A 17801-nucleotide genomic window follows, 5' to 3' on the forward strand; every position below is an offset into this window, starting at 1 on the left:
GGATCTTACTTTTGATCTGTGAGCATAACATCTTTGAGTAACACCATTTGGCAACGTGAAAACAGCTCCAATGTATTTGGGGTCAACTATAGTTTGAGGTTACAGTGTCTATTTCAAATCTCAATATCCTCAAGTGAGTCAAACATATACAATCCATAATTTCTCTTTTACATTTCACACATGTTTTCAGTCATTGGTGCTGTCCAACATTTCCCCAAAGGCTTTTCTTACCAACAAAGTCTTATTTAATTTTTTCTTTACTTCAAGCTTCCATGTTCTTTATTACAATCCTAAACAATGAGCCCATTAACCAGTCTATTACACATTAGGCTTGTTGTAGAGAGGAAAACATTTCTCCAGCTTGCAACTTTAATTATTCTGCCACTGTTTAGGGAATAGAGGATGAAACAAAGAGGAAGCGACATCTACACATTTGCAAGCAAATATGTGTAGGATGTAAGAGATGACGATCGATTCCACTGGTGTGTTTGTGTTCAACTGACAAATGTAAAGCAAACATTTCAAAGTCTAAAAGCAAACAAACAAGGAAACAGTGTTTGCTGTGTACAAATTGCAATGTTTGTGGTAGATCAGAGTGGACAAGTCTCCCTTCCTGCAGTATGTGATTTCTGTATGCAATGTATTTTCTGTGCTTTCTGACGCATAGGTGTAAATGTTTGATTGCATTGGAAATATTAAGATGGTAGCCAAATAACAAACATATGCCGTTCCATTCCATCAGTAACGATATAAAAAAAATAATGCTGCTATAATAATAAGCGGTTAGGATTACATTGTCTTGCTCAAGGACACTTCCACACTGAGGAGCCAGGGATCAAACTAGGAACCTTCCGATTACCTCCTAAGCCATGTTTCCCTGTATTATGTTACAATAAATACTTGCTGGGTAAAAATAGACTCTTTAGAAGTGTATTGCCAGTTAATCTGCATTATCCAGAGGAATACGCAGTCAGATATGAGAAATCCCATGAAAACAAATCCTCCATGGAAGCCAAAGATAAAGGTAACAACCCCTGCAACCCTAACAAAGTAACAGCATGGCCTGAAGCTCCCCGTGCCAGCATAAAATGCTTAGCAAAGGACAACATGGTTCAGTGCATGGGAACTGCTCCTGTTGAGATGCAGAAACACACCTGCATGGGGTCAGCAAGCTCACGATCTTTCTTTTTGACAGCAGTTAGCAGGGCTCTCAGCCACAAAGGCTGCACAGAACGTTCCCAGACCTATGGCCTACTTATTTTGGACAAAGATGTTGTCAAGAGAGACTAGAGGAATCCGTATAATTATAGTGATCAAGGTGGAGGACGAGCAAAAGCACCAAAACTACTTCATGAAGGTATTCATGCAAAAATGAAAATGTTAGACAACATGTAATTGCTTTTGTCAGTTTGTTTATCTCCATAACAGAGAGTCAATGATCATACTGTAGTTCTTTGACGGTCCTATTTTAAAACAAACCTGCTCATAACACCTTGTGTTTTATAATCCAGGATTATAAATGTTTGGTTGCTAGACAATTGTTTGGAGTACAACTGATTTCCACTGGTATTCCGAATGCTTTTATCTGCGTCAAGCAGCTCTAAAGACTGCAGTGTTGGTCGGTCAGCCAACTAATATGTCCCCATAATTTGGAGGCCACAGTTTTCACCATAGGAGTCTAAAGTTTGGCATGGAGGTCAAGTACTTGTGAGGCTGGGTGTGTGTCTGGATCCATGTCTGTATGTGGTCGCATGTATTGCAAATTTGCAAAAGTGTTTTTGGAAAAAGTGTTTTTCGGGATCTCGAGAAGCAGTTACAATAAGCTTAAAAGGTTGAGAGGTGTGCACCTGCAGAGCTCTGGGCCACAGTGAAATATGTCCACATACAATAATACTGATACTGGACCTAAGGTGATCTAAGCGCAGAGAAGGTAGGGAGACGAGATAAAGGTCTGGACTGATTTAACTAGGAACTATTTAAGTTTAGCAGCAGCTGCATAAACATCAAAACAACTACTAGTTCAAGGCTCAGCCATGAAAGTGTTGGTCTGAGTTATCTTGAGGTGATGTGGAGTAGAGTGGAAAAGAACCAATGCAAAAAGGGGGCTTATCTAAGAAACTGAGGGAGATACTGAAGCTTTGTCATTCATGCTGGATAGTTTTCAGTTTGACAGGTGAGACTGTAGATCAATGGTCTCTAAGATACTAGAAGACACAGAGTAGTTGATGATAGGGAACGTGTTCCTTACCTAAACATCCCTGTGGTCAATGGAAGTGAAAACAACAGTCTCCACGAGGGGCTCCATTTGATTCTGTCTATCTCAAAGTACATTTACTGCACTCTGATCAACACTGCATTCACCCAGTCAGGAACCACAGGTCTCAGGGCTGCTGGTGTTGAACGCTTGCTAAGCAAGTTGTATGCTTTTATTGTAATGTAATACTTTTTGAATAAAGCAAAGGAAAAGCGATTAGGACCATCGCATGAAAAGCTGTTTTTGGAATTGCATAAATACATATTTAAAGGGATATTTTCTGAGCTTTGCTACCTATTTCAAGGCTCAGAATGCTGTGTATGAGCTTTTGAAGGATAGTTGTTCATGTTTTACTCATGTAGGGGCCTAATGTTAAGTTTGCATTCTGTGTATGCGCCTCCACAGTACTTGTGCAATGTTCAAAGGCAACCCAACGTTTCTGGCCAATAGCAAGTGAGCATTGCATCCTCCTCTCATGTTCATCATCTTTACTACTGATCTGGAAATAACCAGCTTGAAGATCAGAAGGCTCCTTTCATCTCCTGTGTGGTCAGTGGATGAGACTAATCATCTTTGATCCTCCATCTTTTCGAGTGCACCTAAAAAAAGTCCTTTGATCCTTTGTTGTGATTCCCTCACCTTTATGTCCTGTTAAACGGTAGTTCATCATTAGCTGCCACAACATTTCTTAAAACAACAAAGGTGCTCGTGTCAGCTTGCTCCACACATTTTAATATAATATGATCAGGTCTTTTATACGGAAAGCATGTTAAAGGTAAGCAGAAAAAGCACAAATGTTGATGATGGCTGCATTACATTTAACTGCTTCAGTGTTAGGATCAGTATTTACAAATAAAAACGTTCCTTCTTCAACAACTCAAAATGTCTGCTGTAAAAAAAGGCCCCTCATGATTGGCTGGAAATGCAGCACTAGATTAAAGAACTGATGTGGATCACAGCAAAAAACAAAAATAAAGAGACAAAAAAATGCAATACCAAACTTGCTACACGTTGTTGGCTGTTATATAGGTGCAACAAACAACTTTTGGTTTCTTATACCACAACAAAAGTAGGACATTACAACATTCTAATCCAAAACATAATGCTTTATTTACTTCATTAAAGTGTGTTCTGCTATCTTGCCTTCATGGTGGTGCAATGTGTTCTTATTTTTGATGGATGTGAATGTAAGCTCTGATCAGTCCCTGCCCCCTGCTGTGAGTGTATTATCAAAGTTCCTCAATTTTAAATATGCCACAAGAATCCATAAACCCCTCGGAGCCACCTCTGCCATACAGAGAGAGGCTCTTCATCCAAACATTTTAGATCCGTACCACCATTGTGTTTCGGAACAATTAATAAAGCAAGCAAAATTGGAGCGTTATCAAAATATCTTTGTTGTTTAAGCGGGAAAACAATCATTGTAAAACATCACACTCGGCAAACAAAGTTGCTGTTTGGAGTTAATGGCTGGAGGCATGTAGAAAAACAAGAGGAAATCCTATGTACTCAAGTTCTGAGCTAACACCTACGTATCCCGCGCTGAAGAAGACTCCAGCGGAAAACAAGTGGGTGTCAGCGATACTTGAATAAAAGCGTCTACTACACAGCGAACCCTGGGTGCCTTGGAGTTCTGTGTTTATTTTCTCTCTTTGTTGTATTTGACACAAACCATAATTTTTGCATCTGTTGACTTCAAGTTTTATGTGGCTTGACTTGACAAGCTATTCTAAAAATAATAATCACAATGCACATAACTCCGAATGGCTCAAAATGCTGAACTTTAAGTAAATGTTGACGGGGAACTTGAAAATGCTCGTACTCATTGGCTGGCTATACACCTGTAACACGTTTAAGTTTATACTGTAGATGACTGTGAAAACATGTAACCATCATTATAGGATTCTGTATGACTAATAACTTCTTAAAATGAAAAAGATTAAGATCATTTGGTGAGTTTAAAATATGAGTCCAGGTTTCACAAGCCCATGGTGGGTATATTTAAAAGCATAGCATATAGTTAAGGGGTAAGAACCAAGCAGAACATTAAAAGCATTGTAAAACTCTTATTGTGCGATTTGATGGTATTTTCAATGGCTCTTTGTATTAACTAATGAAAAACTGTTATGAAAATGTGTTGGTTTTGTTTTTCAAACTAAAAGTGGATTAAGTCTTTTAGGGGTCAAGATCCAGAGAGCAGACTTCAAAACAAAGCCACAGCTTGAGAGAACTGTAGTTTGCTAACTAATGTATTGCACTCTGCAGAACTTGCTCAGCCGTGTGAGAAATGGTCCAGCAGTCACTTTAATTTTAGCACTTGTTTGGTCTTACAATTGGTGAAAAAAAAAGCTCTCCCTTGGTTTGCTAAATGTATGTTCGGCCGTCTTTACCATGCACTTGACTCTGAAAGATTCGGACTCCTACTCTACGAGTTCACACCGGGCGAGTAAAGTACAATCAGTGTGTGGGAGCTTTTGAGCTAGAAGCTTTTGAACAGCTGCCCATGGTTGTATATGGGGGGTCAGTGAGAGCCAGGTGGACTCTACCAGACGGGCTGGTGAACCAAAACTATTAACAGGAAGAGGCTCAGAGCGGTAGTCATTCACTCTCCTAGATCAGCAGCACTAATAACCCTTTTTACACTCATTTGATGTAGTGTTGATTCAGAAGATATTGCTGAATGGAGGTTAACTTTCCAAGCCAGACATTTTTATTTGACATTGCATTATTTATTATTACATTCGAGATTCAATTAAAGATGTTGAGATATTTTCGTCCTATTGGGCTCATTTACAGGATTAGTCAGACACATGAGGAGATGTTAAAACGGTGAAATGATCCCTATACACTTTAAAATATTGGTAAACAGGCCCTGGGTAAAAACGTGCAATACATTTAACATGTTTCTTTGTTCATTGACAAAGTCTTCCAGTAAAACTACAAAAGAGGCTCCTCTCCTCATTAACACCCATTCCTCTGGAATGTCGAGTAGGATAAGCCGGAAATTACACAAACCTTTATCCCCTACTGACCATCAGGGAATATACAATGTTTTGCACTTGGAATGAGAAAGAAAGAGCTAAATGCCATGCTAAAGGCTATTGTACCTCCGACAAGCCTCTAACAGCCCTTTATAGCAGGCTCAATAGAGATGTTCACACCAAATGATCACCCGCTACAGTACAAATATGAAGGTTGTGTGGCTTGCACATTTTTTACGGTTAATAAAAAACATAGACCATTCTTTTTAACAGCAGGTTTACAAACACCCAAGTTCAGTTTCTACGATTGAACGCATCGGCCTTGGTTCTGATATGGAAAAAACTGGCATATAGATTCCAAAGGCCTAATTACTTGCTGCCCCAGTCATTACAGATTGAGAATACAGAAAGACAAGGCAATCAGTCATCATCTTCTTTCTTTCAAGTGAAAGGAACCAGACCTCTGGTGTCCAGTTATAATATAAATACCCACCAAACAAAAGAATGAGACGAGCAGACAGATGATGAATGGGAAGGGACAGTCGTTCCACTGTGATCACATCCAATGTATATTATTAAAGGCTCTGATAGTGCCAGAGCATGACTCTAGCCAGGAGCTTGCACATGGAGCTCTGCTCCATCCTACCAGCCCCTGACTGTCTCATATTTAGCATAAAGCTGATATTATTACATTTAAATGAGGAAGGCTGCTGCAGAACAGCCGGACTGTGACCTTCTGAATACATTTGTAGAACGAAAATGTGAATATCCTGTGACAGATCTGCCTGCGTGTGTCACCTCGCCATACAGCAGACACTGTACACACATGGGATCTGCCAGCCTCACCACATTCAGTCTCACCGGCTCCTTTTCAAGGTGGCCGATGTTACCCAGTATGTGGCAGCATCTGGATTCCAGATGGATCTTGTTTCACAGAATGCTTCAATAGTAACACCCTAGATGTTTTAAGGTTACTTTATCACTTCTTTCTGGGGTATCACAAATGAACTGTTATGTGCCACACTGCCCTGATTTTAGCTATACATGAAATGTGCTTTTATTAGGAAGCTAAATTCAAACATGAGGAGAAAGGAATCACAAGAGACCGTACAAAATCCACAGATGAATCTGACATTATTCATCATGCAGTTTTTCTTACATTGAGCATATGGTGTATGATGAACTCTGAAGCAAAACAATCTGCTTTCAAGCTCTCTTCTTGAGTTTTCCACAAATGTTGCTATTTGTAACTTCCTCCAACATGGGATAAGTAACCTATACTATTATTCAGTTCTAACTGAAATAACCTTAATCCACCTGTAAACAAATGACTTTGGCTGTGATGATCAACGTGTGATCCTACTGCGATGACATTGGCTATTGTTCAGTGTTATGTCGATCACTATGTCACAGCATATTTAGCATATGACAGTATGGAACAAAGCGCTGTGAAAAAGCAGCGCTGCTTTGATTGTGTAGCTGTTTTATTAGGGATGGAATAAACTGGAGCATCGGCTCAACAGTATTAAGTGTAAATGCATTGGCTTAATTAATGTAATATCAATGTATTACAAACACTCGTAAGTGATCATACACATTTTGTCAGTTGCATTTGAATAGATTTGCAATATATCGGGTAACTAAGAGAACCTTTCGAGGTTTGAGTTTTTTGGAATGAATTAAGTCCATACTTCAATGTTCTTATTATTTTTCAAGTGCACACCTTCTATGAGGAGCATGAAGGTCAGAACTGCTCAGGATCCTTTAGCACAAGTCCACTTTGCTCCAATGTTTGTGGATAATTATGTTATTATTACAAGGCCTATTGTATGCACACAAATGCATCAGGCTCAAAGAATTCTGGGGCTTATGTTCCTTTTTTTTCTTCTTCAAAGTAACCCAAACAACAGGCACTTCAACTAAGAGCATTTCAATGTGTTTGACATTTACTCAGACTGAATGTCATTTATTTTTACATCTGATTCTTTTTGAGGTTTTTGAAAGAAGCTTCAAATCTCTGTAGTCATATTTTATTCTTTCATCGACCTAAGAAATCCTTGAAGAAAATCCTTAATTTGTGATTGATCATCTTGAATGAGTTTAGTCTTAGTAAATCAGCTTCATGAATATAATTTGCCGGTTTGTGTCTTCCAGTTAGGTGACCAACCTAAAAATGTTGTTTTCTAAAGGCTTAGTGCCAACAGAACATTTACGCTAAGACATGTTGTCAATTTGGAAATATATATATATTCATTTCAACACATTTGTACTTTTAGACTTTACATTACATCGCCCCAGACATATTGAAAATATTTGTCCGGAACGAGTTGGAAACTATATGTAACCATCACTGGTATCCTATTCTACTAATAGTGTAACTAATACTAATATAAGTCATATATAAGTAGGACTTTATCTTGCAACTGCAGAAATACTGCCCTTGAACACAATGAAAAGACATCCAAAAATAAGTTGCTCAGCATTCAAATTTACATTTAAAATGAGATGTTCCAAGTTATAATGATGCTTAGAACTTACATTTTACCCATAAGGCTAGTCCTACATGGAACTGTCATGTATTGTCAGTTTTTTGTGCAAAACCAAAGCAATTTGTTGTTTGAATTGACCCCATCCTTACATGTTAGTAGTTGCTTAATAGCTTATCATTGATCATCAGAACATCTAGAAATGCTCCAAATGGTTGCTAGGCAAAATTATTTCACACTAAGCTCTACTGTGCTCTACTCATTAAAGCTGCTAAACTAGATATTTGTCTATTGATCACATTGTACGTGAAAGGGTGCACTCGTAGTAATGAACCCACAGAAAGCCATCACCTGCAGTTCTCATCTTTGTGCTTTTTAAAGTATTTTGCAACTTCACTGTTTTAGTCACTTTAAAAGGTTCTTATCAGCGTGGATTCAAGCCACAACAGGCAAAGGTTTTCAATAAATAAAAAACGGAATCCCATTATATTCTACCTGCAAGGAACTCATGGCAGATAAACAGAGTTGCTGTCTACCTTGTGAACATATAATAGCAATTAGCAGCTCAATAGTTGGTGAATAAATACTGTATGATTTAGGGCTGAACAATTAATCGATTTTAAATCGAAATCGTGGATTTTAAATGATGCAATTATCAAATCGCAAAGCCTGCGATTTTTATTTTATTTTTTGTATTTTGTTCTTCTTGTGTGTTAGTCATCCACACCAATCAGAAGTCCTGTGCTCCACATGTACCAGCCATTGTTAACCAATCAGAAGTGGCCCATGATAGAAGATGATAGACAGATTGATCCAATCACCTGCCAAGAATTTTTGAAAGTGCCTGCCCTTTCCAAATGGCTTCCAATGGAGCTTTCCTAGATGGTTTGGTGAAACAAACCATCTGGGTCAGGTTAGTAATGCTCCATCACATGTTTTACATCTATTACAGGGTGAATCTTAAGCTGAAGCTTGACTTTAAAGCAACCCAACGGAAGTTTCATGTATAAGTTAAGTTTAGTTCTTTCACTCGTAGCTCGGGCTGCGGGGGTGCGAGAGACGGGAGCACATTGATGCGACCTTCCTTACAATAAACTTCCGTTGGGTCGCTTAAAAACAAATATCGCGAATCGCAATCGCAATATCTGTGAGAAAAATCGCAATTAGATTATTCCGCCAAATCGTGCAGCCCTAGTATGATTCCAATATGTTGCTCCATTTCTGCTGAATGCGTACTGTAATTGGGTAACTTTGTGTAAGCAAACCTGCAATATCTTTATATGCAGATAATTTCAGTGCTTTTTGTGTAGATCCCCATTAGCTTTAATGGAGAAAAGCAGGTTAAATATTGTGGTAATGCTAAAATATTTTGAGATAACACATCCATTAGCATTGGATATCAGTGTGATTAAATAAAAATAAGTGTATTATATATTCTCCAGTCTTGAAATACAGCTATAATATGTCCATAAATGCAGCACAAGATGAACAATGTGAAGAGAACAAAGAGACAATATGCAGATTGTCCAATAACAATGAGTTAATTTTAATCATCAAATGTAATCAGAAATCAACATGCCTCGCTCATTTCACTCCGATGGAAATGTTGTTGAGTGCTTTGAAGACGCGCACACACACTGACAGGCATTATTAACTCCAAAAAAGAGAAGAGATTCTAATCAGCTGTCATAACCTGATTACAGGGCTCCAATTAGGAGCTTTGTTTAGCACATAAAGCCTTGACGTGAAGAGCAGACCCTTCACTCAGACACTGCCAGGGCTCTGTGGTTTGCAGAGGTTGTTACTGTGCAGTTATACAAAAAAAAAAAGAGAGAGGAAGAGTCCTCTCATCGCTGTCAGCCTGCTGGAGCGTTGCAGCCATTATTATAAAAATGCAAATATAACAAGCAATATAAATTAAACTACGAGAGACCGTTTACTTGGCCCGCATAAATAATCATTGGGCATCATTCCCCACACCCACTCTACCCATCACCCCCCACTGCCACCCATCCATCTAACCTGTGGCAAATCTAACACCTGCATAGATTCCTTCATACCCAGTGGAAAATAGCCAAGAGCAAAAAGGCAGCTGATAATGAATAAGTGTGAGGCTAGATGAGTTTACTGGCATTTGAAGGAAGATGAATCTTAATGAGGGCAGGCGAGGAAGCGTCGTCAACCACCCTGGGGGGGGGGACACACACACACAAAAACAGACACACTCTTAATCAGCCTCACACCTTCTGCTGTGAAAAAGGCTGGACATAGGTGTGTTTTCATACATCCATGCACACATATGCAATATAATATTTATAGCATATACCTGTAACTAACACATATACAAGCAACAGCACATACTGTAAGTTCAAAATGATACATGCATGTGTGTGTTCCCTAAATACAAACCCAGTTTTCATAGCACGCAGCGAAATGAAAGCCATCTGGATGACAAAGCACAAATAAGATCTGGAGCCCTCCTCGGTGAATATTATTCCTTCTCTCCATCCCTATCATTTGCCTTCGATACACAGTTGTATTTCTGTCATTAATTTGCTCCCTGGCGATCCTCTGGCCCCACCACTGCACCATAATAAATCTGATCCAATGCCTCAGCGCTCAAAGCCCACCATAGAGACCGAGTACTTACCAGGACTGTCATGCAGAGAATTCTAATTCAGGCAGCTCCATGTTGCCAAGGAAATTCAAAATGCCTCCGAAAGCATGGAGACAGGGATGCAGGATTCACGACAGGCTGGATTCAGACGGGGGAAGAGGGATGTATGCAGCGCTGAGAATCCCCCTTGTCTGAGGGGCATTTGAGAGAAGCCTCGTTCCTCTCCAGATGCGCTAAATCCGGCAGCACTGATAGGCTGACATGTAAACACACAGGCAGCTCTGCTGGCTCACACACGCTCGCATACATGCTGCACCTAACAGCGACAGAGAGGGGAGAGGGAGGGGCAGCTGATGAGAGAGGTGGAGGGAGGAGCTGCAGTGTGCTGGGAGAATGAGAGGCACCCAGCAGCACTCATCCAGAGAGAAGAGTTGAAAATAAATGGAGAGAAATGTTCCCTGATTGCACTGGCAGCTCAGATTTGTCTTTACTGTAGTTTCCTATTTATGGAGGGATTGGAATGATCTGGTTAGCTGCTGGCTGCCGTGGGGGAGAGGGAAAGCAATCAAACGGGTGTATGTTTGTGTGGTGAGAGAAGAAAGGAGGTGATGTGGGGTTATAAAGGGGAGGAGTGAGTGATAGAGGGATAAACAGCAAATTGAATTTGTGCAGTTTGCAAGCCTTTGCTGGTAATGACAAACAACCTGAGACTGTAGTGGATCAGGATGGAGACGTTTATTCCGTTTTAAAGATTTCTTGCCAGAGTTGAGGATTAACGCCACCCGTAGTGATGCATGAGGTAATCATCACTCACCTTTGCTGTGAGGAGTGGGGGCTGGGAGGGAGAGACACAGGCTTAACGGTGTTAATGGGTATATGGGGCTGGCACACACATGCTGGCAATGCCAAGGAAGCTCCGTAGTCAGGGAGTGTTTATGGAAGATTAGGGGGCTGAGGATTTAGTAGAGTGGTGGTGGACATGAAAGGCCCCTGGCCACAGAGTAGCTTACCAAGAGACATCTACATCTTATTTTATACATTTTTCTTTTAATTTATAAGAGATTCATTTCAATTTTTTTAGATCAACTTATGACGCATACCTCTGCTTTTCTACTAAATCTGTTGGACAAACAGCAGTACACAGAGCTGAAGACACATCCAGTAGAGGCACATTTCGACCTCACAATAAAACATGCAGAGGAAGAGAAATATTCAGGCAGCTGGAAAAGGGGAAGCACTCTACACCTATACAACATCAAATATATTTATGGCTCATTTGGCCAACTAGAAGCTAATCTAAAAGAGATGAGTTATGCCTTATGTAAGAAATAAAACCAGATGAAATGTGAGTGAAATTTGAATGAATGAGACCAAGGATAAGAGCCGCCCGACATGGAGCGGGAGGAATTCATCTAATTTTTACGTTTGAATGGGGCCATGCCTACTACGTCCAATTACAAGAGATTGGACAGCTGATTCATGACATGTTCATTTACATTCAATGGCTCTATGAATTCTCCTCTTTCTGTGTCAGCAGATCAGGGCGGACAAAACCGTGTGACTCACAGCCCATGATTTGCGACTGGATTTGTGCCTGAGACAGTTGGAAAAATACAATTGTGTTTGCATTTAATGGTACAAAAGTCAATCCCAGCAACAAAGATGGTTGATTTAATAAAAAATGCAAGCGCTCTTTTTCCCATATGTGTGCACTTATGCAATGCAGCTGTATGCAGGGTGGATTTAGAATAGCATCTAGAGGTGAACCTTGGCTCCTATGGGTATGTTTGCAGCCCATTCATCCCATTAAAAGCTTCACATTTTGGGATTGCTTTCTTTTAATGTGTGCCTTATATACAGTGTGTATTAGATTGTTGGCCCGCATCAGTACTGTACATCCAAAATAATATAATCATGCAGCTGTTGATGCAGGAACATATATATTATAACTACCACATGCTCCTCTGTGGGGGCTTTTTGCCGGATGATTAACTGCCCCTTTAAACCCAACACACTTGAAACACCAACTAAATGTGAATACTGCCCATGAGCACAAAACGGCAAGAACACTTGTAAACATCTGTCCCTGAGCTTATAATGTGTTTTGGGGGGTTTGAGCCTGAGCCTGTTAAATATTTGACTTAGCAGTAAAAACACCATCTGCATCAACAAAATGAAACCGTGTTCTGGGTTCACGGAGCCAATGCACCATTCTCTCAGCATTCTGCTCCCTCCAATCATTACTTTTTTTAACTGTTTACTGGATGTTTTTTTCCCCCTAACTACAACCATGTGTATAATGATGCTTTCATTTTGGTATAGTCACACTTAGTGCTGCGTACCGGTACGCCGAACCGGTACTGGACTTGTAAAAAGTTTCGGTTCAAGTCCGGTTAAAACCGGAACGTCAGGAACCGGTACTTGGACTCGCAAAAAAACTAGCACTTACGTATATTCTGGTGTCTGTGGTTATTTAAACATTCCCTGATAAACGTTATTCAGCGTCAATAAATGAGTGCTAATCCCAGTGTGCTCAGTGTCCAACATCACATGTCATTTCACCTTCGATTTACGGTTTGAAAACGTAGAATTTCGCCACATGCTAATGCTAACCGGAAGTGAAGAATTTTCAGAATAAAAGTTAATAGTGTGAACTTTCGTTTTTTTCAGAATAAAAGTGATTTAAATTAGTGTTTTTAATTCAAAATTACGCCATATCAACATTGATTTTAATTTCTAACAGTATGTATGTACATCACTATGTATGTAGTATGTACTGTATAATGTACACATGTAGAGTTGTAGAAAAGACATGGTGCACAGACAGTACAGTACACTCTGACTGTACAGTCACTAGAGTGTAGCCTATACTGTATAGTAGGTGTGTAACAGTGTAATGTGTATAGTCTACTCTACACTCTACCTTTCAGCAACGTTTTAGGGATTTAGGCTCAGTCAGCTCAGGGACTGTTTGGTTACTTTAGTTTGGTAAATGAAATAAATGTTTGAACTTTGTAGTAGTTCACTGTAGTTGCTGTCATAAGTCATTTGTAGACTAAGTGGCACATTTGTACTTTGTAGAGAAATGTGGACACAAGTTAGATGGGAGCGCAATAAACCTGATGAGTTTGAATTTGAGTTGATTATGAGTTAATTTTCAATTGATAATTAGCTCACAATAAGTTCACTTTAGTTACTCACACAACTTGACACAAGCCATGGGTTCAGGTCCGGACTTATAAGTCCGGACCTGAACCTGAACCTCTGGACTTGAGTCCGGACCTGAACCTGAATGTGAGTCCAGGTACGCAGCACTAGTCACACTGTGCGTGTGCTATTTGTGGACCCTTGACAGGACATTACAAATTCATGATCAGTTAAGTGGTGAAGCTACTACCTGGAAGGCTCCTTTCACCTCTTTACCACCTCCTCAATAACCAGCCAAACAACTTTATTGCTCAAAGATTAACTACCTGATTTATTCATTTTTTCACTGCTGAGTACATGTTTTACCTCTTAGCTAGGAATATTTTTGTTCGAAGATTTCAACATGGATGATTTTTATACAGGTCATGCCCTGTCACCTGCTCTTACTGTTACTGGCAGTTAATGCTGACATGGTCTGTCATTATATGCCAATCGCTAAAAATAGGTCACAGTGGCATCATTTCTTCTGGATCCATCCAGATTTAGAGTAAATACACACTTCACAGCATACCTGGTACACAAATGTGTCAAGGGACAAAGCTACTGACTGCTTGGTTGGCATTAAAGTGTTGTTCAGTAGGGTAATATTTTAATTAAGCCAGATCAGTGAGGATTTAACACCAAACTGTGTTGTGCATGTGTTATCAGACCTGTTACAGCTGGCATTAAGTTTGTTTCACGAAGCAGCTAACATACGGTGGCATCTCCCAAAATACACACAGCAGTTTCCCCCTAGTCTCTGCAGGGAAACTGCTACACAAAAGTCGTCCATGGAGCACGAGTGCTCAGCAGAAAAGACACTTCCACTGCCTGCACTTCACGTAGAAGCCGGAAAGGCCTAAAGAGTTATTTCACTTTGGTTTCTGTCGTATTCAATCACGATGATCATGAGGTAGCATGAGTTAAACGTAGGTCCTTATAAATGAGCTTCTGTGTGCATGGCTCTGTATGTGTTGTTTGTGTGAATACACAGAAATACATTTCAATTTGAAAAGCCAGAATCTTTAAAAAGATATAAACAAAAATAAATTTGCTGCATGAGGTTTATTTACGTTGAATATTGACTGAAAGAACTGAAACATCAAAGACTGTTTCTCAAGCTTAATGAGAGCAAGTCTGAGTTGTCAAATTTCGCCTCCCCGACTCCATCATTACCACCATTAGAAACCCTGTAAAGCCATTTGCCGGAAAATCTGGAGGAATCTTTCATGCAGTCCTTGCTTTGATAAACAAATTAACTCGGTAGTTGGTTCTTATTCATCCCTTTTGGCTATTAACTGGGCCTTTGTGTCCCATTTGCATCTACTTGTCCAAAATGCTGTTGAAAAACCTGTTTTGTGGTGAATTGAAAGAATAGAGACAATTGAGCTCTAGGCTTCTCCTGACTGCTTTCCAGTGCATCAACATTTTACTTAAAGATCTTGCTGTTTGTTTGTTGGTCTAGCTTGATTTATTTATTTGACAGGGACAGTGCACATTGATTAACATTTCTTTATTTTTCATCTGCAGTCCCTGGACAGATGTTGAAAGTCATCCTAAAGAAAAATGTCACTTCAAATGACAGGTAAATACAATCAGTAAAACAACATTCAACATAGATGCTTATATTATGATAAAAGCATATATAAAACATAAAAACAAAACAAAAATACATATTCACAAAGCAGACAGATAGCAACAAGTCAAGGCACATGCAGAGCGTTGTAAGGTGCAGATTGTGTCAGTGTTGACAGAGCTGATTTTCCACTAACCATGTTTTTAAATTAGATTTGAATAAACTGCAGGTGTTTTGTTCTCTAATCGTTACTGGGATTGAGTTCCACTGTTGTGCCGCTTTAAAAGAAAATGAAGATTGGCTGAATGAACTCTTCCTTAATGGAACAACACAATCTCCTCTTGTTGCAGCTCTTGTTGACCTAGTTACAGGTGTGCGTATGGTGATAAAATGTCTGAGCGGAGGTGAGGTAAGGCCGTGTATTATTTTGTACACGAGGCAAGCATTTGCATTTCTCATTACATTTTCCCAGCTCAACAAGTTGTATTTTGTGAGTATTGGGCAATGATGAGAATGAACTGATTTCTTATCTACTATTTTAAGTGTTTGTTTGTATAATGATTCCAGGGGTTTAAGAGTGGTTGTACAGGCATGTAGCCAGGTTGTTAAGCAGTAGGTGATAGAACCATAGAGTGCATGTACATCTGTTGACATGTAATCTCTGGTAAACCTCACAGTTGACAGACTGAATTTGACCCTGTTGCACACCTTTTTCACCTGAGCCTTAAAATTGAGTCTTGAATCCATTAAGACCCCCAGGTAGCCTCTCCCCGGACACAAACACATCTGGCTCAACAGATGACGTTAAGCTGTGTTTGAATTTTCTCATACAACTGAGCAAAAACCTTACTGCACTACAGGTCATTTGAGAATGATCATCTAACACCAGTATTTCTGCCAGGGGGGCGTCTTGCCGTCATTTGACGCCCTTATTCAGCTCAGGACGCCCTGAACTCGAACCGAGGGCGTCCAAAAATATTAATAATTCGAGAGAAGATCGAGAGTTTCTATCGCTTGAAATGACGAAAAGGAAAAAGGACAAGGACATCCCTCGGTTGGAGGGGCAAAGGAGTCTGGTGGGATTATTTTCGGAGTATTGAAGATCGTTCCCCCGACATCGGCGGTGCCTGCTACAGGACAACACGGAACGTGCGCGATTTGGACGCGATGAGCGGTGCTAGTGGAGCACGCGCGTGAGCTGCGAGCACCAGAGCCTCGCAGCGGCGAAACTGGTAAACTGTGGTAAACTGTGGTAACACGAAGAGCCGTTCGGGAGCCGAAACAGCCGGCGCTTTAAGAGAGCGGAGCCAAATGATCCGGCTCACTAAGGTATAAAGACAGTATCTATAAGGGACGGCTCAAGCCCACTCTCGGGGTGGACGCCCTCTCAGCCCTGTTCTGGCGGAAACACGGTCTAACACCCTCAGTTCTGCAGAGCTTTTTGCCGCCTTTCAGTTCCTTGTTGGTTCTTAACCACCTTGCTGTTCGGATTGAGTCTCACAGCTCTCATCACTCACTGTCTTGTCATGGAATAAGCTAGGAAGAACCCCTATATACATTAAAGAGGGTTTCATCCCTCCAATTCTCTCTATGTTGCCTGCCCAAATGATAGTAGCGTGTGAACAAAGCAGAGCATTCAACTTATGGGACAGATATTTTTGGAGACAAAAACAAAGCAGCATTTATGATCTTGATTATTTGTTATATTGGGTGCATTTATATGTCGATGCTTGTATTTATGTAGTGCTTTTATTCAATGTGTCTTAATATACCTGTTAAGTGTTTAAGCAATGAGTCTTGAAACCTTGCAATATGTTTTTATTTTAGCATTTCTGTTTTTTTAAAGGCAATTGTTTTTTTTAAATAGGATTGGTTAAATGCCTGTATGTGTGTATGTCTGTAATGTATGTGGTTAACACAAACTTAAGACATATTAATGTTCTGTAAGTTAACGTCCAGTATGTTGGTTAATATCCCAATCGTGAATTTAATCACACTAGTTAAGGTCAACTTTTCGAACAGTAGCCGCCTTAGTGATCATGACTTGAGCTATACGGCTGTGGTGAAGTGCGTTTATTTCCCTGACGTTAACTTTTAACTTCTGCCAATTTGAATTTCCGCCTAAACAAAATGTCAAAATGATGTTTGTTACTGAACCATGTCTTTTTTAACACAATATGTTGCAGTCATAAACTTTTGTTTGCCACAGACCATATTCTCTATGATTTTTCTTTTTCAATGGAAATATCCCATTCAATTTTGTTATCTTCTATCTTCTTCCCAACACTGCTCTACATACCCTCTCTGTCACACACACACAATCACACACCACTGTCTGCAAGCTACAGTACATTGTGCAAGGAACCACAAAGGACCGCCACAATAAAAGACAAAGGTCAAAAACAAGAATAGCATACAATAGCAGACCACTCACCAATGGACCAGTTCACTGAGCGATTCCAGATTAAACGGCTGATTGCAACAGCTTGACACAAATGATAAAGTCACGTTTTCACACAAAATTATAGGGTATTATAATAAATAAGTGCAAAAGCAGGAGAAATGAAATCACTCATGTTCCAACTCTTCAGTGCCAAGCTATAAAGTATGGGAGAAATGTTGTGCCAGAGAGAGTGGAAGTAATCTGTTTATCACAGGCTTCTTGCATACCAGCAAGGTACCATAATGTATTAAACACACT

General features: G+C 39.9%; 1 protein-coding gene across 2 annotated transcripts in view; it reads right to left on the minus strand.

Moving 5' to 3' along the window:
- lingo1b (leucine rich repeat and Ig domain containing 1b) overlaps positions 1–17801 on the minus strand; it is a 57760-nt gene that overhangs the window by 12323 nt on the left and 27636 nt on the right. The window contains exon 1 of one of the 2 annotated variants that reach the window (XM_034103575.1): positions 10372–10635. The exons of the other annotated variant lie outside the window; for it this stretch is intronic. Coding sequence (XP_033959466.1) covers positions 10372–10383 — 12 coding nt within the window. The 5' untranslated portion in view covers positions 10384–10635. Of the gene's footprint in view, positions 1–10371; positions 10636–17801 lie in introns of those variants that run through there. 2 annotated transcript variants of the gene reach the window in all.

This window comes from Pseudochaenichthys georgianus, chromosome 3, assembly GCF_902827115.2.
Source record: "Pseudochaenichthys georgianus chromosome 3, fPseGeo1.2, whole genome shotgun sequence".
Classification (NCBI taxonomy): domain Eukaryota; kingdom Metazoa; phylum Chordata; class Actinopteri; order Perciformes; family Channichthyidae; genus Pseudochaenichthys; species Pseudochaenichthys georgianus.